Source organism: Neoarius graeffei, chromosome 13 (genome assembly GCF_027579695.1).
Source record: "Neoarius graeffei isolate fNeoGra1 chromosome 13, fNeoGra1.pri, whole genome shotgun sequence".
NCBI classification, from domain to species: domain Eukaryota; kingdom Metazoa; phylum Chordata; class Actinopteri; order Siluriformes; family Ariidae; genus Neoarius; species Neoarius graeffei.
This window is the reverse complement of record NC_083581.1, coordinates 58,873,517-58,900,956: the sequence shown is the minus strand read 5'-3', so window position 1 is coordinate 58,900,956 and position 27,440 is coordinate 58,873,517. Positions and strand designations below refer to the sequence as shown.

The following is a 27,440-nucleotide window of genomic DNA, read 5'->3' as shown; positions in this document are numbered from 1 at the left end:
GCTCATTGCTCACGTGTGTGCGCATGTGTGTGTTCACTGCTTCAGATGGGTTAAATGCAGAGAGGAATTTCACAAGTGTGTGATGAATAAAGTTGTTCTTTCTTTCTTTCTTTCTTTCTTTCTTATCAGATAGATAATTCCTCAGCCATTTTAAATTGCTCAGGGATGGGTTTCCCAAAAGCATCGTAGCACAAAGATCATTGATAAATGGTAGAGCAAGCATCACAATGAACATGCTCTCTCCTAGTTAATATGCTTTTAGTGCTCGGAAGCTTTTGGAAAACCTGCCTCAGAACGGATACGCCCTAACCCAGTCATGTTTTCTGGCATAATTACATAAGGGAAATGACTTAGCTGAGAGGCAAAACCTGTCTTGGTCTGAGTGTGTGTACAGGCTGTTCAAGTGTACACATTTTCCTCAAAGAAAAAAATACAGAATGATCACACTGCTACAACCCTTTAACAAACTCCTGTTAATTTGTTGCCACCTGAAAAGGATTTTGGTGCTTTTTTCCCCCTCTAAAACAAGCCTAAACTCTCTTTTTGTTGGTGAATATTTTTGAATTAACAGGCATACGAGGTTTGATATTGGTTGTGAATATTATTTCTTGTTCTCTGTTACAGAGAATGTGTTGACATAGAAACAAACGGTTCTTTTTCTCTGAACAAATATTTTACTGAAAGCTGCCAGAATGTCAAAACTACTTAGAAATATTGCAACAAGTTTTCTGAATTAAAAATCGCTGGCTCCACCTTTAAGTCCATCAGTAAACATAAGTAAGCTTGAATAGCTCATGTGCAAGAGCATGAAGTGGCTTTATTGTTTCATATGCTTTGGAGGGAGCCACTTTATTATTATACATCCTACTTTTGGTGGCACACAGTGGCCAGTGAGTATACTGCTTATAAACTCAAAATAGGCAAAAATATACTGAATTGCAAACAGCAAAATGTTTTTAAATCAGCATTATAGTGTTTGGAAGCTCATGTGATTAAAAATCCAAGTTCACCAGAAACATAACAGAGGCCTTTATGTGACAGAAATATGAGGAAGGAGATTATCACAGTTTTTTTTTTCCTTGCAGGTATAAGGAATGAGGAAGTAAAAACCCATACTGCAGACATCCCCATTATACTGAACACTTACTGGAAGGGAAATGATGTGCACATGTGAGAGACGGACAGACAAAATCTCAGGTAAGAATTACTCTTTGGCTTTTTTTTAACTTAAAGGAGCAAGTTAAATTATTTAACATACTGTATAGATGTAAAGAATAGGTGATGATACATTTTCTTTATTGAAGAACATTGATGACTTGACTCTGCAAGATAATAGAAATTTAAATCAAATAAATGCCTACCGTTCAGAACGCTTTCCAATGCACTTTAGCTAAGAGTTGGAAACACAGGAAAAAAATAAATCAAATGCTCTTTTCCCTGAAATGATACATCACATTAGGTAACAATGTTTTGTCAGTCACTGTTTTGACTGTTTTGTCAGATAGACAGACAGATAAACAGACAGACAGATACATAGATGATCGACTGACCAACTGATAGATAGATAGATAGATAGATAGATAGATAGATAGATAGATAGATAGATAGATAGATAGATAGATAGATCGTACTACAGTTTGTGCATACGAACAAATTGAAAATTGGTTGGAGCAGATCAGGCACTGTTTAGGTTGTCAAATGTGCTTGGAGAGAGGGCTCAATTGCACTGCATCTTAAATAATACCTGGCTAACCTGGAGCTTAGAGCTTTGGATGTAATCTGAGAAACTGATTTTATTCTGTTCGAAATCAGCGTAGGTTTTTGTATCATGCAGTTTGCATTTGTATCTGCATTTTTGTCTATGCAGATACTATAATCCTGATATGTTTTTGCACTGTAGTGACCAAGTTATATGTTACAAATAGCTTCTGACTTCTGATATTGTTAGAGTGCATTTCACTCTAAACTTCATATCTGGCACAGTTTTTATACTGTACATTTTATACTTACATTTAAGCATAAGGTTTACCTTTAGATCGATTCATTTTTCAGATTTTATATATATATATATATATATCTTCATCCATCCATTATCTATAGCCGCTTATCCTGTTCTACAGGGTTGCAGGCAAGCTGGAGCCTATCCCAGCTGACTAAGGGCAAGAGGCGGGGTACACCCTGGACAAGTCGCCAGGTTATCACAGGGCTGATACAGAGACAAACAATCATTCACACTCACGGTCAATTTAGAGCCAAAAATTAGCCTAACCTGCATGTCTTTGGACTGTGGGGGAAATCAGAGGAAACCCACACAGACATGGGGAGAACATGCAAACTCCACACAGAAAGGCCCTTGCCGGCCACTGGGCTTGAACCCAGGACCTTCTTGCTGTGAGGCGACAGTGCTAACCACTACACCACCATGCCGCCCACTCTCTCTCTCTCTCTATATATATATATATATTATTCATGCATACTGCTCACATTTATGACGGTATTCACATATAAGAACATTTAACATATTGAGGATATTATATGGCTGCGCAAAGATATGAAGTTTATCTTTGAGTGGTGAACATATTCACGAGTGAGCAAACAAGTGAAAATATTTTCAACATGAGAAGATAAACTTCATATATTCGCACCGCCATGCAATATTCTTTATATTATATGAACACATCCACAAAAAAATGCAAATTAATTAAAAGAATTTTAATTTTGAACCAGTTTGTCATTTCGAAAACACGCATCTAGTCAGCGGGAAACACTGGGACTGACATCACTGGAGTGAAATGTCGGGAAATATGCCACTTAGATCCACGATGTATTCTCATCTCATCTCATTATCTCTAGCCGCTTTATCCTGTTCTGCAGGGTCGCAGGCAAGCTGGAGCCTATCCCAGCTGACTACGGGCGAGAGGCGGGGTACACCCTGGACAAGTCGCCAGGTCATCACAGGGCTGACACATAGACACAGACAACCATTCACATTCACATTCACACCTACGGTCAATTTAGAGTCACCAGATAACCTAACCTGCATGTCTTTGGACTGTGGGGGAAACCGGAGCACCCGGAGGAAACCCACGCGGACACGGGGAGAACATGCAAACTCCACACAGAAAGGCCCTCGTTGGCCATGGGGCTCGAACCCAGGACCTTCTTGCTGTGAGGCGACAGTGCTAACCACTTAGATCCACGATGTACTGTATTTCGTCTGAAAAATGCAATTTTTTTCACAAGAAAAAATAAACCTCATATCTTCAAGCCAATGTGTGATTTTCTTTTTATTATATAGACGCATTCACAAACAAAAAGTACCCAAATTCATCAAAATAATTCATCAATTTCCTCAAGAGTGAACTGTGAGTTGGCCTAGTGGTTAGCGTGTCAGCATCTCGACTGGGAGATCGCGAGTTCTACTCGCGGTCGGGTCATACCATCATAAAAATGGTACCTACTACTATCTGGCAAGGCATGCTGCAATACATATGCGAGTGGGGAAGTCAAACTCTCGCGGTTACCAGAGGACTAGCCCCCCACTGTAACCCTAGCTGTATAGGCGAGAGGCTGAGGGCTATCGAAACGGACATCAGCACAGCACCCATACACCTTAAAGAATTAGTTAGTACTGAGACAGGAGACTGCCTGGGAAGACCAGATTCTGGTGTGAGAGGGACTTTGACTTTTGACTCACGAGTGACATATAAAGCTTTATATCACGGTTTTGGTTCTCCATGTCCTGGATGTAACTCGTATGAAAAATACTAGTGGTGTATTTCCCAGTAAAACACTTGTGTCCATATAATATAAGAAGCTATATCACCGCCACTCCTGAAAGATATGTTTGGTGCAGAAACAAGACAGCTTGTCCCCCAAAGAACATCATACCAGTGGTGAAGCATGGTGGTGGCAGTATCATGCTACATGGCTGTTTTTCTTTAGCTGGGACTGGAGGTCCAGTCAAGATAGAATTAATCATGAGTTGCTCTAAGTGCCAGTCTATTTTGGCACAAAACTTGAAGGCCTCTGTTAGACAGCTGTAGATGAAGAAAAATTAAATCTTCCAAGAATAATAATGATCCAAAGCACAAATTCAGTGACTTCAGAAGAAGAAGAAAATCAAAGTTTTGGAATGGCCCAATTAAAGTTCAGATCTAAATTCTATTTAAAAAACTGGGGAATGACTTGAAGCAGGCTGTGCACAGGAGATCCCCTTGCAATCTGCTACATTACTGGAGTATTTTTGTAAGGAAGACTGGAATAAAATCACCAAATCAAGATGTGCAAAGTTTGTAGACTCTTAACCAAAAAGACTGAATGCTGTATTACAAGCATTATTAATTAGGTGTTATGCAACCAGGTTTTTTTTCTTTTTTCCCCCCTAAAACATGTGGCTTGTTTTCCCTTGAATTTTATTGATGCTATATCACATCAAACGTGGAAAAAGTTCTGACAAGATTTATCTTTTGCCTTCAATTTGTATGTCACAAAACCTGTGATTTTAATAGGGGTGTGTAGACTTTTTAATATCCTCGATATGCATGTATATGTATGTACACTATAAAATAAATGATATAAAATATATCCTATTGGTGTCTTTTCAGCAAGTATGGCAACGAAATTGGAGACGTTCCAGCAAAAAGTATCTAAATCTAAAATAACTTTTGAATACCTACACTGCGCTGAGCACAGCCTCGTGTTTATGTGCAAGTTACCCACCACGGAGGGACATCAGGTTGCAAGGGAACAAGAAGATGTAGAAGTGAAACTCCCAGCCCAGTGCACTGTAGAGCAGCTTCGCCTGGTGCTTTGCATGCGTGTACAGGAAACCAGGAAATTCCCAGATCCATTCAGGCTTCTCGATCCTGAAAAGTATAGTCTATTGTACACAAAGGGTGAAGATCAGTATGAAATTTATGATGACTGTCAGGTGCTGAAAACACTCGATGCACCCTGGTTTCAAAACAGTGAGGGATACCAGACAGTCCAGATTACAGTATTGGCAAAGCAGGATAACTCAGAGGTGAGGATGGAATACCAGCAGATTCTAAATGAACTAATTGGTTATGATTTTGACTGTGCAGCAGGTAATCGTTTAAGTGAGCTGAGTTTCACTCGCAGAAAGTTTGCCACACCACGTAAGGAAGAATTAAAAGACCGGGATCCTGTGGCTTACGCTACAGAGCCCTGGACAACTTCTGCACCAATTCCAAAAGACCAGCAAGATCAACTCAAATGCAAGCTACCAGTAATTATACATTATGATAATATGAGTGTACCTGTTAAGGCTGATTTGTTTAATACTCCTGATGACCTCCTTATGATTCTCTCGGAATCAATGCCTTCAAAACCCCAAGGCTTTTATAAAAGGTCAGCTAATTATGTTCTCAAAGTCTGTGGCAGAGAGGAATTCCTGTGTGGAGATTTTCAACTTTCAGACTTTCTTTGGGTCCGACACTGCCTGAAAAATGTGAAGGAGCTTCACCTCAAGTTGGTTGCCATAGCCTCACTTCCAGAAGATGCTGTAAGACAGGAATACTGGCCCCAGGTGGACAGTCTTACAGGTCTCTCTAGTTCCCATGAAGAAATCTCATTTGAGGGGAAAGAAATAGAAGAAATTGTAATGATATCCCTTTGGGATTGTGAGAGGAACTTACGGGTGAAGCTCCTTGGGTTTGATATTCCTGAATTGCCAAGCAAATCCCCGCAATATGTTTATGTAGAGGCTTCAATTATTTATGGCAGGAAGGTGGTATCGTCAGTTTGTTCCTCATCAAAAGAATTTGCAGAAGAGGTCTTGTGGAACACCTGGCTGGAGTTTGATATTCCTCTGAAAGATATCCCTCGTGAAGCTAAACTAGGTTTCACAATTAATGTCAGCAGCATTGATACATCCCCCAGTAAAGAATCCAAGTCCTCTTACCCTGGACACAAAGTTCTAGATTACCAAAAAGGAAAAGGGAAAGTATTATATTTTGTAAACCTTCAGTTGATTGACCACAGATCTCTCCTAAGCCAAGGGTCCCACACGCTGCATATGTGGTCCTTCCCAGAACAGGAAGAAGAAGCATTCACCTATGAGGCAGATAAACTCTCTACTGCCACCAACCCTGATGTGACCAAATCCATGGCAATCACATTTCTACTGGATCGCTACAGCTTCTCTGTTGTGCTACCCCATAGCAGGGTGTCATCCAACATCACACCTTCTACTGTAATATCTACTTCAACCAATCCCAGGTCAGCTCTTTGTGTAACTGGATCCAGCCAATCCTTGCCAGGCCATATGGCTTCACAAACAAACTCTTTAGACAAGCAAAGCTTAAAAAGGTTTAGGGAAGAGAGTGTTCGTTATGCTTCAAACCTTCCTCAGTTCCTCCGCATGGTAGACTGGTTTAAACCCAGTGCTGTCCAGGATGTTCACTGGCTACTGAATCACTGGGAGCCTAGTGACATGGAACTGTCTGTTGCTTTGGAGCTGCTTAGTGTTGATTACACAGATGAGAAGGTTCGAAAGTTGGCTGTCCAAAGATTGAAGATGATGTCCAATGAGGAGGTTCTAAGATACCTACTGCAGCTAGTACAGGTAAGAAGGCATATGGAGTCTAACAGCCCACTTGATGAGTTTCAGAGTCGCATTCAAAATTAACCCCAACCTGTAACAGAAATATGCTGGATACACTCTTTATAAACTGAACTAGCATATTATGATTCAAGTGAGAATGATTACTTAATTATATGCTGAACAAGAAGATTGGATTTTTCATTTGCCCTCTTGTAGGTACTGAAACTTAAACAGCAAAGTGACAGATGTGTTGTAATTTTTTTGTTCACCTAATGTTATTGCCTTTATACCTTTATAAAACTTAATTATTAATATTAAAGTCCCTTAAAACATTTGGTCAGTTAGACATTAAGGTACAATTAGTTCCATCATAACATTAAATATACAATAGCCACATTAGCAGAAATTAATTGACAATTATTCACTGAAGGCAAAGTGAATATCGGTGAATAATAATCAAGACGAAGTTGAGGTTATTATTTAAATAATATTGGCTGGCGTTGAGTGGTATATCAGAAATAGTCCATTCAACTAGCATGATATTGAATGAGTTGAATACAAGTTCAGTATCATGCTAGCTGAATGGAATATATCTGATCTACCATGAAAAAAAGCTGGCCAATATTATTATTATTATTATTATTATTATTATACATTCACATTCCTTTCGGGTGTTCAAAGCAGCTTTTTCTTTCAAAATTCTCTCAAAGTCTTTCGTATTTAACGAAACAAACCTGGCGGCCATGTTTGTTTACTAATTGCCACAGTCGCTCGCTAGTGCAGAAGTTTTACATCGCCAGCGTGTGATGTCATGTTGTCTTGACAACCATGCAATATCTCATCTCATCTCATCTCATCTCATCTCATCTCATTATCTCTAGCCGCTTTATCCTGTTCAACAGGGTCACAGGCAAGCTGGAGCCTATCCCAGCTGACTACGGGCGAAAGGCGGGGTACACCCTGGACAAGTCGCCAGGTCATCACAGGGCTGACACATAGACACAGACAACCATTCACACTCACATTCACACCTACGGTCAATTTAGAGTCACCAGTTAACCTAACCTGCATGTCTTTGGACTGTGGGGGAAACTGGAGCACCCGGAGGAAACCCACGCGGACACGGGGAGAACATGCAAACTCCACACAGAAAGGCCCTCGCCGGCCACGGGGCTCAAACCCGGGCCTTCTTGCTGTGAGGTGACAGCGCTAACCACTACACCACCGTGCCGCCCCCATGCAATATCGAAAACCATATTCAACGCTCATTCTCCATTGGGTAGAGTGACGTAATACATGTAGGATAAGCGATATGATAACAATATTGGATGCTATCAAACCAAATGAATGAAACCCGCTAGGAGGGAATAGAATACATGTTTTTATTCCATTGAAAAAGTGTCCTGTATGTATAATAATCACCAATATTCACTGAGCCTGAGGCAGATAATTGTTTTAGTGTAAATACACAGGTGATTATTTGAAAAAAATCATATTAAAAATAATTTATTTCAAACATCAAAAGCAGCATGCAAATGTAATAAAGGCGTGCACAGACTTGCGTCACTTATCTATGCTGACTCACATAAAATACTCATCTCATCTCATCTCCTTATCTCTAGCCACTTTATCCTGTTCTACAGGGTCGCAGGCAAGCTGGAGCCTATCCCAGCTGACTATGGGCGAAAGGCGGGGTACACCCTGGACAAGTCGCCAGGTCATCACAGGGCTGACACATAGACAACCATTCACACTCACATTCACACCTACGGTCAATTTAGAGTCACCAGTTAACCTAACCCGCATGTCTTTGGACTGTGGGGGAAACCGGAGCACCCGGAGGAAACCCACGCGGACACGGGGAGAACATGCAAACTCCGCACAGAAAGGCCCTTGCCGACCACAGGGCTCGAACCCGGACCTTCTTGCTGTGAGGCGACAGTGCTAACCACTACACCACCGTGCCGCCCACATAAAATACTTTGTTTGAAATAGATAAAATAAATCACCATTCCACCTTACATTTGAATAATTTTAGACCAAACTTTGTAGCAATTTTAATGCTTTTAGGAACAACATTTTCTTTCATAATTTGTAATTCTTCCTCACTTACAGTGACAGAGTGACTGGCAGCCATTTTGCTGAGTCACTGTAGATGATTATCGAGAAATAGTCTGAATTTCTTGACCAATCAGAATGCACGATTTTCTATAATCCTAAATGTATTTAAACTAACTTTATTTATGCAGCAGTCAGACATTTCTTAAATAATATACTGTATATACTTATATTTTCAAGGCCTAACACAGGCTATTTTTTAATCACTGCAGCAAAGGCTACAGGATATAATAGCTCTGAACTTTATTATATAAAGTAAAAATGTGTCATACCAGAACACAACAAATGTATCTGTAAACAGACTGAATTGAGGGCCAATGTCTTATTACCAAGTGTTATTTACTAGCTATGTTATATGGTATACACTACCGTTCAAAAGTTTGGGGTCACTTTGAAATGTCCTTATTTTTGAAAGAAAAGCACTGTTCTTTTCAATGAAGATCACTTTAAACTAATCAGAAATCCACTCTATACATTGCTAATGTGGTAAATGACTATTCTAGCTGCAAATGTCTGGTTTTTGGTGCAATATCTCCATAGGTGTATAGAGGCCCATTTCCAGCAACTCTCACTCCAGTGTTCTAATGGTACAATGTGTTTGCTCATTGCCTCAGAAGGCTAATGGATGATTAGAAAACCCTTGTACAATCATGTTAGCACAGCTGAAAACAGTTGAGCTCTTTAGAGAAGCTATAAAACTGACCTTCCTTTGAGCAGATTGAGTTTCTGGAGCATCACATTTGTGGGGTCGATTAAATGCTCAAAATGGCCAGAAAAATGTCTTGACTATATTTTCGATTCATTTTACAACTTATGGTGGTAAATAAAAGTGTGACTTTTCATGGAAAACACAAAATTGTCTGGGTGACCCCAAACTTTTGAACGGTAGTGTATCCTACATGTCACATGAGTACTTATTTATTGGCCTTTGTACATTTCAACAATATGTCATCCCACATTATCTTCTTCATAGACCCTCAAGGTAGAACCATACCATGACAGCTATCTGGCAAGATTCTTAATTCAAAGGGCACTCAGGGTAAGTCAGCTGCTTTGGTTTGTTGTGTAAAAAGCAAAACTGTTTACCTCAAAAAGTATCTGATAGCACTACAAATCTTAGCATGGTGCTTACACTCACTGGCCATTTTTATAAGGAAAATCATACTGGGTAGAAGCTCCCTTTGCTCTCAGAAAAGCCTGTGTTTCGAATATTGGCCTTGGAGACATTCCTTTGAGACTCGGTTTCATGTTGATATGATTGCATTGGGTCAGATTTTTCAATTCCACATTCAAGCTCTGAATCTTCCATTCGACTACATCACAAAGGTGTTCTGTTGAATGTTCATGGAACCACATTGAAATCACTTTGCACTGCAAAAAAAAGGGGGGGGGGCAGTATAAATGGATACATGTGGTCAGTAGTAACACTCAGATAGGCTGTGGTATTCAAATGATGCTCAATTGGTATTAAATACAGAAGGAATGTTGGGTCTGTGGATTCATGCTTTTGATGCCAAATTCCTATCCTACAATCTGAATGTGGCAGCGGAAATTGAGATTCATCTGACTAGGTGATCCATTTCCAGTCTTCAGCTGTCCAATTTTAACACACTTGTGCCCACTGTGTGACAATGTCCATTGTTAAAAGCACTATATTGATACTTTGAAACAAAAAAAATTAATTGTAGTCTCAAATTCCTGTTCTTAGCTGACAGGAGTAGAACCCAATGTAGTTTATAGCTGTTGTTGTCTACTTACCTCATGGTTCTAAGTGCTGTGCCTTCTGAGATGTGTTTCTGCTCAGCACGGTTGTAAAGAGTGGTTATTTGACTTACAGTAGTCTTCCTGTCAGCTTTAAAATGATTGGACATTCTCCTCTGACCTCCCTCATTAGAAAGGCATTTCCACAAGCACAAATGCTATTTACTTTATATGTCTCTGCCACTGAGTGATGGAGGCATTATATTTTCAGGTTATCCATCCATCCATCCATCCATCCATGTATGTGTCTGAGATTTTCATTAGCACAATATCTCAAGAATGAGCAGTTACAGTGGTGCTTGAAAGTTTGTGAACCCTTTAGAGTTTTCTATATTTCTGCATAAAGCATCAGATTTTCACACAAGTCCTAAAAGTAGATAAAGAGAACCCAGTTAAACAAATGAGACAAAAATATTATACTTGGTCAATTATTTATTGAGGAAAATGATCCAATATTACATATCTGTGAGTGGCAAAAGTATGTGAACCTTTGCTTTCAATATCTGGTGTGACCCCCTTGTGCAGCAATAACTGCAACTAAACATTTCCGGTAACTGTTGATCAGTCCTGCACACCGGCTTGGAGGAATTTTAGCCCATTCCTCTGTACAGAACAGCTTCAACTCTGGGATGTTGGTGCGTTTCCTCACATGAACTGCTCGCTTCAGGTCCTTCCACAATGTTTGAATTGGATTAAGGTCAGGACTTTGACTTGGCCATTCCAAAACATTAACTTTATTCTTCTTTAACCATTCTTTGGTAGAACGACTTGTGTGCTTAGGGTCGTTGTCTTGCTGCATGACCCACCTTCTCTTGAGATTCAGTTCATGGACAGATGTCCTGACATTTTCCTTTAGAATTTGCTGGTATAATTCAGAATTCATTGTTCCATCAATGATGGCAAGCCGTCCTGGCCCAGATGCAGCAAAACAGGCCCAAACCATGATACTACCACCACCATGTTTCACAGATGGGATAAGGTTCTTATGCTAGAATGCAGTGTTTTCCTTTCTCCAAACAGAACGCTTCTCATTTAAACCAAAAGTTCTATTTTGGTCTCATTCATCCACAAAACATTTTTCCAATAGCCTTCTGGCTTGTCCACATGATCTTTAGCAAACTGCAGACGAGCAGCAATGTTCTTTTTGGAGAGCAGTGTGGCTTTCTCCTTGCAACCCTGCCATGCACAGCATTGTTGTTCAGTGTTCTCCTGATGGTGGACTCATGAACATTAGCATTAGCCAATGTGAGAGAGGCCTTCAATTGCTTAGAAGTTACTCTGGGGTCCTTTGTGACCTCACCAACTATTACACGCCTTGCTCTTGGAGTGATCTTTGTTGGTCGACCACTCCTGGGGAGGGTAACAATGGTCTTGAATTTCCTCCATTTGTACACAATCTGTCTGACTGTGGATTGGTGGAGTCCAAACTCTTCAGAGATGGTTTTGTAACCTTTTCCAGCCTGATGAGCATCAACAACACTTTTTCTGAGGTCCTCAGAAATCTCTTTTGTTCGTGCCATGATGCACTTCCACAAACGTGTTGTGAAGATCAGGCTTTGATAGATCCCTGTTCTTTAAATAAAACAGGGTGCCCACTCACACCTGATTGTCATCCCATTGATTGAAAACACCTGACTCTAATTTCACATCACATCACATTATCTCTAGCCGCTTTATCCTTCTACAGGGTCGCAGGCAAGCTGGAGCCTATCCCAGCTGACTATGGGCGAAAGGCGGGGTACACCCTGGACAAGTCGCCAGGTCATCACAGGGCTGACACATACAGTGCCATGAGAAAGTTTGGGCACCCTTGACAAATCCCAGTATTTTTCATTCATATATAATTGGGTGTTTGATTCTACAACTTAGTCTTGACATATGAAATAAATAAAAGACACAGACATATTTCAGCATTGAAGAGAAGTTTATTGGGCTAACAGAAAAAGTGCAATATGCAGCAAAACAAAAATAGGCCCGTGCATAAATTTGGGCACCCTAACAGAAACATTCCATCAATATTTAGTGGAGCCTCCTTTTGCAAAAATTACAGCCTCTAGACGCTTTCTATAGCCACCAATGAGTGTATGGATCTTGGACGAAGGCATCTTGGCCCACTCCTCCTTGCAAAACATCTCTAATTCCTTGAGGTTTGAAGGTCTACGAGCATGGACAGCTTGCTTCAATTCATCCCACAGATTTTCAATGATATTCAAATCTGGGGACTGGGATGGCCATTCCAAGACATTGTACTTGTTCCTCTGCATGTATGCCCGAGTGGATTTTGAGCAATGTTTCGGGTCATTGTCTTGTTGAAACATCCATCCCCGGCGCAACTTCAACTTTGTTACAGACTCTAGCACATTATCCTCAAGAATCTGCTGGTATTGAGTGGAATCCATGCGACCGTCAACTTTAACAAGGTTCCCAGTACCAGTACTCGCCACACAGCCCCACAGCATGATGGAACCTCCACCAAATTTCACTGTGGGTAGCAGATGTTTCTCTTGGAATTCTGTGTTCTTTTTACGCCATGTGTATTGCCTCTTGTTGTGACCAAATAACTCGATTTTTGTTTCGTCAGTCCACAAGATCTTATTCCAAAAGGATACTGGCTTGTCCAAATGTGCTTTTGCATAGTTCAAGCGACTCAATTTGTGGCGACTGCGAAGAAAGGGCTTCTTCCTCATCACTCTCCCGTACAGTCTTTCCTCATGCAAATTGCGCTGTATTGTTGCCCTATGCACAGTGACCCCATCTGCAGCTAGATCCCTTTGCAAGTCTCTGGTGGTGGTCTGTGGGTTGTTTTTAACAATTCTCAGCATCCTTCGTCTTTGCCTCCCTGAAATTTTTCTTGGCCTACCACTTCTGGCCTTGACAAGGACTGTGCCTGTGGCTTTCCATTTTCTTACAATGTTCCTCACGGTAGACACTGACAGCTGAAATCTTTTGGAAAGTTTTTTGTAGCCTTCCCCTAGTCCATACTGCTCTATAATCTTCGTTTTGAGGTCATGAGAAAGTTGTTTTGAGGCCCCCATCTTGCAGCTCTTCAGAGGACAGTCAAAGAGAAAGAGAACTGGCATTTGGCCACCTTAAATAGCCTTTGTCATGATTGGATGCACCTGCCTATTAAGTTCAAGGCTTAATGAGCTCACTTAACCAACTTGATGTTTTCAATTACTCTGTGATGATTAGTTACAGGTTTTCAAAGCAACAAAATGTCAAGGGTTCCCATACTTTTGCACAGCCTATTTTTCACATTTGATTTAATTTCATACAAAGGAATACACCAATAATTAAAATCAGTGTCTGCAAAACAACCCAGCACTTGGCTCTGATGGGCAAAGGAAGGACATGCCACTAGGGTGTTTTTCTGTGGAGACAGAGTCAATTATTGTACAACCTCAGACGGGGTGCCCAAACTTTCTCATGGCACTGTAGACACAGACAACCATTCACACTCACACTCACACCTACGGTCAATTTAGAGTCACCAGTTAACCTAATCTGCATGTCTTTGGACTGTGGGGGAAACCGGAGCACCCGGAGGAAACCCACGCGAACACGGGGAGAACATGCAAACTCCGCACAGAAAGGCCCTCGCCGGCCCCGGGGCTCGAACCCAGGACCTTCTTGCTGTGAGGCGACAGCGCTAACCACTACACCACCGTGCTGCCCGCGACTCTAATTTCACCTTCAAGTTAACTACTAATTCTAGAGGTTCACATACTTTTGCCACTCACAAATATGTAATATTGGATCATTTTCCTCAATAAATAAATGACCAAGTATATATTTTTTGTCTCATTTGTTTAACTGGGTTCTCTTTATCTACTTTTAGGACTTGTGTGAAAATCTGATGATGTTTTAGGTCATATTTATGTAGAAATATAGAAAATTCTAAAGGGTTCACAAACTTTCAAGGACCACTGTATATGTTTGAACGACTGATATCGAATTATCATTATAACCAGCAAATGAACTGATTAGATTTTTGTAATTGATTTTGGAGTTGAAATTGTTTTTCTAAAATAGCTTCCTTCCTGTTTGTCAGACACATGTGTTTATTATAGGATAATGTTCAGGACCTCAACGCCAATTTTCTGGCTATCTATGATTTTTGCCACCAGTCCATCCATGCATCCAGTGGTTTGTTTCACAGCCCATTTAAGGGTCTTTCCAAAATTCTTATTAGCATGATATCTCAAGAACAAGTGGTTTAATGTCCGTAGAATGTATATGGAATTATCATTGTAACCAGCAGATGAACAGTGTCACAGGTCACAGCAAGGTCAAGTTTTTCTTCAATAACTTCCTTCCTGTTTGAAGTATATTTTGAGGGTATTTCTGGCATGCAAGAGTAACAAGTAACAAGAAGGATCAGAGGTATCCCCAGCGACATAGTCAAGTTCTACTTGTTTTTCCCACCACACCATTCTATTTAAATACTCGAGTTTGTTGTGCTTGAAAATTCCACGCGATCAGCAATTTTAGAATCCCTCAAGCTACCCGGTCTGACACCAACAACCATGCCACGGTCACTGAGATCTTGACTTACTGTCTATCTTTTTTTATACATTGCGCTGCTACCACATGATTGGCTGATTGGATAAATGCATAAATGAACCAAAGTTCATAATAAAGTGGCTGGTTAGTGTACATGATGGTATGCTTTAACTGTCAAAATTTGTGACACAGAGCAAGCAAGTAGGACACTTCTTCTTCTGGTACTTGAGGAGTGAGGTGGCAGGTTGCCCATTTTTCCGCCAGCGTATGGCAGTCATATTGGAAGCGTACCTCTTGGGCTGTGGTGAGGCTATGCTGACAAGTTTCCAGCATCAGGTTCAAGTTGTCAAGATCCTACATGAAGTGGCTGTCAGGGTGAAAACACTGTATCCAGAAAAAAGCACTCTTCCACCATTAGGTAATAAACAGACAATTTCCTCCAAAATTCATAATAAAATGGATATAATTCTTATTGCTGTCTCTCTGTGTCAGCTGCTCAGAAACTTCAAGAAATACTGCAGGAGTATCATTTCCCTCCTGAATTCCAGGTGCCTTTTAATCCAAGGATCAGGGCAGGTGCAATTCTCGTGAGTTTCATACAGCTTTTTTTTTTTTTTAATAAAATGTGAGGTATACTTTGATTTTGTTTTTTTGTTTTTTTCCAGATTTGAAATAGTCACTTTTTTATTTAAGTCTTGAGCCTTTCAACATTTTAAGTGTTGGCTCCTAATCAAACATACAACACATATTACAGCTGAAGGAATGTAAAGTGATGGCTTCTAAAAAGAAACCCCTCTGGCTTGAGTTCTCCCATGTGGAGTCAGAGGCACCAGCTGGTTGTCCAGTGGGCATCATCTTTAAGCAAGGCGATGACCTCAGACAAGACATGCTCATCATTCAGGTAGATTTCATAATTCAGCCTACACAAAACTGTCAAAAATAAATATTCTCTGTCTGCCAAATGCTAATTCATACTCTCATTAATTATCACTTTATTATATCCATGTCTCGTAAAAAATTACAAATGTTTTGAACATATATGGTTTCATACTGCTTTATAGACATTGATGGTGATGGACTCAATTTGGCAGGAAAACTGCTTCGATCTCAACCTGATACCCTATGGCTGTATCTCAACAGGATATCAAATAGGTATATAAAAACACGGGGTGTAATTCAATGCTGCTATCCGTGTACCTGTTTAGTGCTCCAAGTATTCTTATGTGTATCTGTATTCAAATTTAAACCTGAAATGTATCTGAGTAGGGGCGGCACGGTGGTGTAGTGGTTAGCGCTGTCACCTCACAGCAAAAAGATCCGGGTTCGAGCCCCGTGGCCGGCGAGGGCCTTTCTGTGTGGAGTTTGCATGTTCTTCCCGTGCCCGCATGGGTTTCCTCTGGGTACTCCGGTTTCCCCCACAGTCCAAAGACATGCAGGTTAGGTTAACTGGTGACTCTAAATTGACCATGAGTGTGAATGGTTGTCTGTGTCTATGTGTCAGCCCTGTGATGACCTGGCGACTTGTCCAGGGTGTACCCCGCCTTTCGCCCGTAGTCAGCTGGGATAGGCTCCAGCTTGCCTGCGACCCTGTAGAACAGGATAAAGCGGCTAGAGATAATGACATGAGATGAGATGTATCTGAGTAATCACTAATATATGAGCATCGCTGCGTGAAAGTCAAAACCTTCTACTCAAACGACATCTTTCTTGCGTCCCATGGGATCCCAATCCCAATGCGTACCTCTGGTCTGAATCAGATGCCCTTTTAAATTTTCTAGCAAACCTACTTAAAAAAAACCATACATTTAGGAGATGCTCTTATCTAGAACAATGTACAACATCCCCAGTGCAGCCTGGGGAGCAGTAAGAGGTTGGTGCCTTGCTCAAGGGCACTTCAGTCATTCCTGCTGGTCCAGGGAATTGATCCAGTGACCTTTTTGTCCCAAAGCTACTTCACAAACCATTAGGCCATGACTTCCTCCAGTTCATTCAGAATAATGTTACATCCCTAATAAGAACATTTCTACTTTTCTGAATCAAGCACAGAGTTCATAGTTTAAATTAAAAGTCAAGTTCAACCTATGTAAAACTCTGGTACTATGTATGTGTGTGTTTTTTTCATGTAGGTATGATTGAGATTGTGAGAGAGGCTGTTACCATCGCTGCTATTCAGAGGATTCAAGGGGGGACAACAGGAGCATTCAAAAACAATGCCCTGTTTGAATGGCTCAAGGGAATGTGTCCCCTACAGGAGATGGTATAGTGGTAGTAAAGTTCTAACCCCTATCTACACTGTTGGACTTGTGTGCTCTTGTACTGTAAATGATCCATTTTTTTCACCCAACCTGAGTCATCTGCATTCATTGTTAAATTGTGATCACAGTAAGTGCTAATTATTGTTCTCAAATCTCAAATATTTCTGTGTTCCATATTGCCATGTTCCACCACTCTTGCTGCAGCACTATCAAGCAATGGAGAAGTTTGTCACTTCCTGTGCTGGTTACTGTGTGGCCACATACGTGTTGGGCATTGGTGATCGGCACAATGACAATATCATGATAACAAACAAAGGTAAGGAAAAGTGCTAGTAGAGACAATTCTAGTTATAAAAGATGATCTAGTCACGAGAACCATTTATACATGAACAATACACATTGGCTTCAAACCAATTCCATTTCAGTTCTTGATGTGAGTTGTGTTGTCATTCAAAGGGAATCTGTTCCACATTGATTTTGGGCACATCCTGGGCAATACCAAGAGCTTCCTGGGTGTGAGCAGAGAGAGGGTCCCTTTTGTCCTCACGCCCGACTTTCTGTATGTTATGGGTAGAGTGAATAAACATTCAAGCCTCTACTTCCAGAGGTTTAAGGTTTGTGCAATTTCTCAAAACATTTCTGGCACTGTAAAATAATTAGGGGGTAACTGTGTGCATGTGAAATCCGGTGTTCACACTGAATCTAGCCTACTCGTTTGTTAATGGCATTTAGCAGACCCTCTTATCCAGAGCAACGTATAACATACCCAGAGTAGCCTGGAGACCAGCCTTACTCAAGGGAACATCAGCCATTTTTGCTGTTCCAGGGAATCAAACCAGCAACCTTTTGGTTCCAAAGCTGTTTCTTTAACAAACTAGGCCATGGCTTCCCTTGGCTTAAGAGCAACAATGTCTTAGATTTTGGAGAGCTTTGTAAGCATAATCTCAATATATACAACCCCGATTCCAAAAAAGTTGGGACAAAGTACAAATTGTAAATAAAAACAGAATGCAATGATGTGGACGTTTCAAAATTCCATATTTTATTCAGAATAGAACATAGAAGGCATATCAAATGTTTAAACTGAGAAAATGTATCATTTAAAGAGAAAAATTAGGTGATTTTAAATTTCATGACAACAACACATCTCAAAAAAGTTGGGACAAGGCCATGTTTACCACTGTGAGACATCCCCTTTTCTCTTTACAACAGTCTGTAAACGTTGACTGAGGAGACAAGTTGCTCAAGTTTAGGGATAGGAATGTTAGCCCATTCTTGTCTAATGTAGGATTCTAGTTGCTCAACTGTCTTAGGACATTTTTGTCGTATCTTCCGTTTTATGATGCGCCAAATGTTTTCTATGGGTGAAAGATCTGGACTGCAGGCTGGCCAGTTCAGTACCCGGACTCTTCTTCTACGCAACCATGATGCTGTAATTGATGCAGTATGTGGTTTGGCATTGTCATGTTGGAAAATGCAAGGTCTTCCCTGAAAGAGACGTCGTCTGGATGGGAGCATATGTTGCTCTAGAACCTGGATATATCTTTCAGCATTGATGGTGTCTTTCCAGATGTGTAAACTTCCCATGCCACACGCACTAATGCAACCCCATACCATCAGAGATGCAGGCTTCTGAACTGAGCGCTGATAACAACTTGGGTCGTCCTTCTCCTCTTTACTCCGAATGACACGGCGTCCCTGATTTCCATAAAGAACTTCAAATTTTGATTCATCTGACCACAGAACAGTTTTCCACTTTGCCACAGTTCATTTTAAATGAGCCTTGGCCCAGAGAAGACGTCTGCGCTTCTGGATCATGTTTAGATATGGCTTCTTCTTTGAACTATAGAGTTTTAGCTGGCGACGGCGGATGGCACGGTGAATTGTGTTCACAGATAATGTTCTCTGGAAATATTCCTGAGCCCATTTTGTGATTTCCAATACAGAAGCATGCCTGTATGTGATGCAGTGGCGTCTAAGGGCCCGAAGATCACGGGCACCCAGTATGGTTTTCCAGCCTTGACCCTTACGCACAGAGATTCTTCCAGATTCTCTGAATCTTTTGATGATATTATGCACTGTAGATGAGGATATGTTCAAACTCTTTGCAATTTTACACTGTCAAACTCCTTTCTGATATTGCTCCATTATTTTTCGGCGCAGAATTAGGGGGATTGGTGATTCTCTTCCCATCTTTACTTCTGAGAGCCGCTGCCACTCCAAGATGCTCTTTTTATACCCAGTCATGTTAATGACTTATTGCCAATTGACCTAATGAGTTGTAATTTGGTCCTCCAGCTGTTCCTTTTTTGTACCTTTAACTTTTCCAGCCTCTTATTGCCCCGTCCCAACTTTTTTGAGATGTGTTGCTGTCATGAAATTTCAAATGAGCCAATATTTGGCATGAAATTTCAAAATGTCTCACTTTCAACATTTGATATGTTGTCTATGTTCTATTGTGAAAACAATATCAGTTTTTGAGATTTGTAAATTATTGCATTCCGTTTTTATTTACAATTTGCACTTTGTCCCAACTTTTTTGGAATCGGGGTTGTAGTTCACTATCTGTGAGCTGAGCTTTATGCTTGTACATCACTTAACAAATCCAAAGTATTGCATACATACAGCAGAAGACCACATTGGGTTCCACTCGTCCCGGACATAAACAGGAATTTGAGACTAAACCGAGCACAGGTTCACCAAAACAGTTGAAGATTGGAACCCATGTCCACTGTAGCCTCAGATACATCCTGTTCATCATTAACAGGAGGGGAACCTGATGTTGTCTTCTGCTATTGTAGCCCATCCACTTCAAGGTTTGATGTATTGTGCATTCTGAGATGCTTTTCACCGCACTACAGTTGTAAAGGTGGTTATTTGTGTTAAAATATTCTTGTTGCCATCTCAAACCAGTCTGACCATTCTCTCGAATGGACAAGCAATTTTTGCCCACCGAACAACACTTAATAAATTGAGTATATTTCTAAAGCAGTTTCTAAACCGCTTAAATGAGACTGTCTGGCACCACAACCATACCACGGTCAAAGTTAAAATATGAGATCATATTTTTCCCTCATTCTGATGTTTGATGTGAAAATTAACTGAAGCTCTTGACCTGCATATGCATGATTTTAAGTAATATGCTGGTGCCACATGAGTGGCTGATTGGAAAATTAGAAAAAATAAGCAGGTGGACAAGTGTTCCTAATAAAGTGGTTAGTACTGAATGTGTGTATATAGAATATACCAGATTTACTGAATATACTGAAAAAAAAATTAACATAGTATGCAATGTCTCCAGAGAACCAGTATGTTTTGGACAATAGTTCTTCATCACGTGTGTAAGCAAAGAGTTTTTGAGGATTTAGGAGGTGAAAACCAAAAAAAAGGTGAAAACCTCTTCCCAAAAGGATGGTTTAAAATAAGGTAATCTCCTCAGTATATGCTGTTGTAAATTCTGGGTAATATTTGTTATTTGTCCTAAAATGCCTCTGCGCTTTGGATTTTACAGGATGATTATAATTATTATTATTATTATTATTATTATTATTGGGCGGCACAGTGGTGTAGTGGTTAGCACTGTCGCCTCACAGCAAGAAGGTCTGGGTTCGAGCCCAGCGGCCAGCGAGGGCCTTTCTGTGTGGAGTTTGCATGTTCTCCCCGTGTCCGCGTGGGTTTCCTCCGGGTGCTCCGGTTTCCCCCACAGTCCAGAGACATGCAGGTTAGGCTAATTGGTGGCTCTAAATTGACCGTAGGTGTGAATGTGAGTGTGAATGGTTGTTTGTCTCTGTGTCAGCCCTGTGATGACCTGACAACTTGTCCAGGGTGTACCCCGCCTCTCGCCCATAGTCAGCTGGGATAGGCTCCAGCTTGCATGTGACCCTGTAGAACAGAATAAGCGGCTATGGATGATGATGATGATGATGATTATTATTATTATTAGGGCAGCACGGTGGTGTAGTGGTTAACACTGTCGCCTCACAGCAAGAAGGTCCTGGTTCGAGCCCAGCGGCCAGCGAGGGCCTTTCTGTGTGGAGTTTGCATGTTCTCCCCGTGTCTGTGTGGGTTTCCCCCACAGTCCAAAGACATGCAGGTTAGGCTAATTGGTGGCTCTAAATTGACTGTAGGTGTGAGTCTGAATGGTTGTTTGTCTCTGTGTGTCAACCCTGCAATAACCTGGCAACTTGTCCAGGGTGTACCCCGCCTCTCGCCCGTAGTCAGCTGGGATAGGCTCCAGCTTGCCTGTGACCCTGTAGAACAGGATAAGCGGCTACAGATAACGGATGGATGGATTATTATTGTTGTTGTTGTTCACCAGATGTAAGACCTGTGCATGTCTGATAAACAGAACACAAGGGACAAGCTAATTTTCTATTCTCTTCTTATCACCCAGGACACTTGCATACAGGCCTACTTGTTACTGCGCTCTCAGTCCCGCCTGCTGGTCACCCTCTTCTCCCTCATGCTACTGACGGGAATCCCTGAGCTCAGCACGGCGCAGGATATGCGCTACCTACGTAATGCCCTACAGCAAGACCAGAACGAGGAAGAGGCACGGCAACACTTCCTGCAGCAGATTGCTTTGTGTGAGCAAAAGGGCTGGACTGTTCAGGCTAATTGGTGGATCCACTTGATGGCTGGCATCAAGTAAACCAAAGGAGCAATCGATGAGACTTGATGTCTGATTATTTTTTCTTTTGAATTGCATAGTACATTTAGTGGTTTACTTTGGCTTGTGTTGTTCAGTGTAGCTAATAAGTGTCATGCAAAATGCCAAATAGTACTAATTAATAAACGAGTGTTTATATACAGTACAATTCATTACAGATATTTTCAGAAAAAAATATAAATAAGTGCATATACACCATCATGTCAACCTCATATTATTCTTATTCGCCAAACAATAGTAATTCTACAGATTTGTGGGAGCAATGATTGAGACTCAGTTAAACAGACATACTCTTTCAGGCTCATGCCAATACAGCATCCAGCACCTGTCTACAGAGTTGTAGACTTTTGTGACCATAGATGGCACTGTGGCAAAGAGTAACAAAATATTCAACTTCTTTAAAGTGAAAAAATAAAAAGTACAAATTCATTAATTAATTCATCTTCAGTAACTGCTTTATACCAGTCAAGGTCATGATAAATCCATAGCCTATCCCTGGGATCACTGGGCCCATGTGGGACTATGATTTTAGGCAAAGAGCAAACATTATATTCTGTGTCAAACTCAGGAAACTGGCAATGGAGACCCTTGAAATGCTTCAGCAAGCCTACAGCAATGAAGCAATGAACCAAGAGAGGTGTTTTGAGTGGCATTTGCACTTCAAGAGGAGCAGAAGTCAGGGCAAACTGACAATCCTGATGCACAATGCCTTCAGTTTCTTGGACATTTTTGAGGGTTGTGCTCGTGAAGCACTTCATGGGTCTCTGTTGCCGATTTCCCAAATTTGACGCAGAATATGATGTCTGCTCTATGCTCAAGTTTTAGGACCATGGTAAAATTGTAAATGCGCACATGTCAAAAATGTGTGTAACAGAGGTGCCGATGTTGACAGCACAACATCACGTGGCATATTGACTCATTAAGTTACTGTTCACGCCTGCTGCATGCATGAACATGCCACACTCTGTTTGTTCACAACAGGAACAGTCTCAGAACTTTTTGATCACACCTCATGCTACTGCTGCTACTACTACTACTACTAATAATAATCCATCCATTATCTGTAGCTGCTTATCCTGTCCTACAAGGTTGCAGGCAAGCTGGAGCCTAACCCAGCTGACTACGGGCAAGAGGCGGGGTACACCCTGGACAAGTCGCCAGGTCATCGCAGGGCTGGCACAGAGACAAACAATCATTCACACTCACATTCACACCGACGGTCAATTTAGAGCCACCAATTAGCCTAACCTGCATGTCTTTAGACTGTGGCGAAAACCAGAGCACCTGGAGGAAACCCACATAGACACGGGGAGAACATGCAAACTCCACACAGAAAGGCCCTCGCCGGCCGATGGGCTCAAACCCAGGACCTTCTTGCTGTGACGCAACAGTGCTAACCACTACACCATGCCACCCCTAATAATAATAATAATAAGAGGTGGCACGGTGGTGTAGTGGTTAGCGCTGTCGCCTCACAGCAAGAAGGTCCTGGGTTCGAGCCCCAGGGCCGGCGAGGGCCTTTCTGTGCGGAGTTTGCATGTTCTCCCTGTGTCCACGTGGGTTTCCTCCGGGTGCTCCGGTTTCCCCCACAGTCCAAAGACATGCAGGTTAGGTTAACTGGTGACTCTAAATTGACCGTAGGTGTGAATGTGAGTGTGAATGGTTGTCTGTGTCTATGTGTCAGCCCTGTGATGACCTGGCGACTTGTCCAGGGTGTACCCCGCCTTTCGCCCGTAGTCAGCTGGGATAGGCTCCAGCTTGCCTGCGACCCTGTAGAAGGATAAAGCGGCTAGAGATAATGAGAATGAGATGAGATAATAATAAGAGAAGAAGAAGAAGAAGAAAGGAGAAGTCCACAAATGCAAAAGCATCTCCACACACACATTTGCACAGACATTTATTGCCTATGCGGTTGTGTTCTATTTATGCATCTATCAATGTAAATGATTCAATACATGTCTGCAGGAATTAAACCTTGGTGTGTGTGTGTGCGTTTTTAAATAAAGAAAGAATTTTAAAAAAATGTTTGGAGACTTAAGGAAATTTCAGTAAATCAGACTGAACAGATTACCATAACTGCTAGCATGCAGACAGTAGTGAGAAAAAGGAGGGGTATTTTGGGGCTGCAGGGGTGTTGTCAGTAGCAGGTGGGGGGCTGTCATCTCTTTAAAAGAGGCTGCAGCCTCATAAGCAAGGCTCAATACTGCCTCAGCAAGCTTCTAACCCTCCTTCTTTTCTTTCACCCATTTTTTTCATCTGTTCTTTGCTTAAAATAGGATTTTATCGTCCAATTAATTTAGCCATTTCATGTAGCTTCTCCCATCCTTTCTATCACTCTATCTTTCATGCTTTTACACACACACACACACACACACCCTCTGAGTCAGTGCTGATGTGGTGAGCACATGGCCAGACCACACACTTCTGTAGCCTTTTTTTGGAACTGTGTAATGCTCATGTGATTCAGAGAATAATTTCGCACCAAACATCATACTGTATCGAGAGGTAAGTCTGTAATGAGTCTGTTTCTAGTTATCTTTTTAACAGAAGCCATAGCAGCGTGCCAGTCTAGCATGCCACCGTTTACCAAACCAGCCACATGGCATTATTACTGCTGCCTGGACATGATGGATTTTAAAGGCTGGTGTATTAAAGACTGCATTTTCGGGTAGGATATTACACCAGTGAATAATATAATTTGCAAATGATGATGTAGACTTCTGTCATGTCATTAATATTTACCATGTGATGCTAGCAAAAGGTCCAAAGGTAACTTGCATGTATGTTACCTTAAAGCTGTCAGTGGATCAAATGTTCTTAAAGTCACTTGAACCACTTGGCAGGAGAGAAGCTGAAACTGTTTATTCAATATGAACTGAATCAGATTAAAAATCAGATTTTTAATTCGGTAAATGTATCTGCAGGTGCTTTGAAGTACGGTAGGAGTGTGTGCTAGTGACAGAGTGAAACATCTTTTTTTTATTATTTCCCTCACAGTCTAAAGCAGTAGGGTTGCTGTTTATCACATTCAGTGAGATCTTGTAGTACGTTAATACGCTGCTTTAACTTTCAAAGCCAGAACCAGATGATTTATTGATCTGTATTCATGTGTTCACAACACAGAGGCGTTCCTTGAAGAAATGTGTGGTTCTGGATATATTCATCAGATTGTTAAAACATTCCAAAGTTGTCTCATAAGGCAGCTTTTAAATTCAAGCTAGAGTGCATGGGGAGACACAGCAAGAAAATGGGCAATTGATGTTTCCTGAAAAATGCTTTCTGTATGGGTATGTAATATTCTCCTTGATCATATTCTCACATATTATTATATTAAATATCCATCCAGACTGTACAATATCTTTTTATCTTTTCCTAATAACACACTCTTCTACTGACAATCTCACCAAACATACTGCATGTTCGACTTCTACTATATATTTATTTTCTACTCATATACTTGCCAAGAAAAAAATGGCATGATTTTTCACTCCTGATGACTTATACTGATTATGCTTCAACTTCCATGTGTCTTTTCATGATTTTAAGCTAAGAAACATCCAAACACACTTTCACTAATGATTACCTATAAGAGCTGCTTGAGTTTAAAAAAAAAAAATAGCTTTGTCTAGCTTCTAAACTATAGGCACATTTTCAAAAACATATTTCATAAAGCATTTTAAAAATATTGATTAAAAAGTGAAAATAATAATAACTTTAAATGTTTGGGACATGCTACCAATAATGGGACAACCAGCTGGAGCATGTACACATGTCCCTTAAGTGTGTAATTGTGTCTGGTCATGTGTGAGTGTATATACATGCACACTCGTTATTCCCCCCTGCCTACATAGATCCACTGGTCATGCTGGCTTTTGCAGCTCCTCTCTTTTCAACTCTGATGACCCGTAGCTAAGCAGCTACGACATATTTCAGCGTCCCTCAGGCCCCCAGACAAGGGTACAACTGTCGGACACTGAGGAGCCTTAAGAAAGCCCTTTCTCGATCTCAAAACAGCTGAAAGCTCCTAAAGTGAAGACGTGCATGGAAAACTAGATGTGGAAATGACCCAGTACTGTTATAAAATGTATAATGCACATATATTTGTCTCTTTTCCCCCCTCTGTCTATCTTTTACATCCAAAAAAAGAATAAATCAGACAATCAGTTCCTTCCTGATTTTGCTCCTTAAAGGCTCCGTATTGAAATAATGATTGGCAAATCAAAGCTCTGTTTAATCCATTTGCTTTTGGTGGAGCAGGATGGCATTGATTGTCTTTTTCTCAGCCTTTATCAACATGTGGAAATACCGTACTAGTTAAAAATGCATTTCTGATGTTCAGACGTTACTTCATAATCCCCCTTTCCTTCTCCTAATCTTTACATCTTTGTGAAAACTTGTTATTTTATTCTGATTATTTGTTATAATACAAGCTCTTGGTGGCGGCACGGTGGTGTAGTGGTTAGCGCTGTCGCCTCACAGCAAGAAGGTCCGGGTTCGAGCCCCGTGGCCGGCGAGGGCCTTTCTGTGTGGAGTTTGCATGTTCTCCCCGTGTCCACGTGGGTTTCCTCCAGGTGCTCCGGTTTCCCCCACAGTCCAAAGACATGCAGGTTAGGTTAACTGGTGACTCTAAATTGACCGTAGGTGTGAATGTGAGTGTGAATGGCTGTCTGTGTCTATGTGTCAGCCCTGTGATGACCTGGCGACTTGTCCAGGGTGTACCCCGCCTTTCACCCGTAGTCAGCTGGGATAGGCTCCAGCTTGCCTGCGACCCTGTAGAAGGATAAAGCGGCTAGAGATAATGAGATGAGATGAGACAAGTTCTTGGTTGCCATGAAGTGTTGTTAAGCTAGCTCAATCTAGCAACCTTGTCATATCTGTCTTGGCTGCTGCTTCTCCTCCACTGAAAAGCAAGCATGAGAGTAGCAGACAGTGTCCCTTCCCCAGTGGACCTCTATTAGCTCGTATTAGTGTGATTGCGCAATCATACTATTGATATTTGTCAGACCACTTTCTTGTCCCACTTCTTCTCCCACAGTTTTTAAGATATTTACCCCAAACCAACTTCAACTCATCTGTCCTGTGTCTGAATAGTGTGCTTGTATACAGGTTTTGGAAAGACGCACTCTTTCTTTTTTCTGTCATTTTCCCCCCCATTAAAATTAATGGAGTTTCAGAATGAAAGTCTTCCTGCTTGGTCATGCTTCATCAGAGAGCCACCAAACTTCATTTCATAGCTCAGAACAACTAACCCAACACACACACACACACACACACACACACACACACACACGAGCCACACTTGCATTTTTTTGCATTCTGTGGAACAATCACGTTCACTTTTTCTTGCAGAAATGCATCTCTAGTTGTATTTCCTATTTTGACCACTATAACTCTAGAGAAGCTGAGTGGGGCAGTGAGTGCTCTGTCCTGCAATTGCACATCTACAATCGTGAGCAAATCAGTAGAACATTGGCTTATATCTGTCAAACAAGGACACTTTTTTTTTAAATCATTAGTCACTCGAATGAGCTTATTAGTATTTTAACAGAGTTCAAAATCTATGGAG

General features: G+C 41.2%; 1 protein-coding gene across 1 annotated transcript; it reads left to right on the top strand.

Annotated features, from left to right (window-relative positions):
• The first annotated feature begins 1,092 nt into the window (after nucleotides 1–1,092).
• si:rp71-17i16.5 (phosphatidylinositol 4,5-bisphosphate 3-kinase catalytic subunit gamma isoform) lies at nucleotides 1,093–22,974 on the top strand. The gene is made up of 11 exons (XM_060938190.1): nucleotides 1,093–1,197; nucleotides 4,608–6,589; nucleotides 9,660–9,725; nucleotides 15,143–15,368; nucleotides 15,443–15,537; nucleotides 15,705–15,851; nucleotides 16,012–16,102; nucleotides 17,077–17,207; nucleotides 17,410–17,521; nucleotides 17,662–17,819; nucleotides 21,599–22,974. Exons 1-11 carry the CDS (start codon nucleotides 1,158–1,160, stop codon nucleotides 21,854–21,856), a joined length of 3,306 nt encoding a protein of 1,101 aa, XP_060794173.1. The 5' UTR covers nucleotides 1,093–1,157; the 3' UTR covers nucleotides 21,857–22,974.
• The last annotated feature ends 4,466 nt before the right edge of the window (nucleotides 22,975–27,440 follow it).

Bases quoted from the DNA above. Each gene is read 5' to 3' on its own strand.
- si:rp71-17i16.5 (XM_060938190.1), top strand. From the start codon at position 1,158: ATGATGTGCACATGTGAGAGACGGACAGACAAAATCTCAG. The intron at 15,538-15,704 runs GTGAGTTTCATA...CACATATTACAG, and splicing joins TCAGGGCAGGTGCAATTCTC to CTGAAGGAATGTAAAGTGAT. The intron at 17,208-17,409 runs GTATAGTGGTAG...CTCTTGCTGCAG, and splicing joins TGTGTCCCCTACAGGAGATG to CACTATCAAGCAATGGAGAA.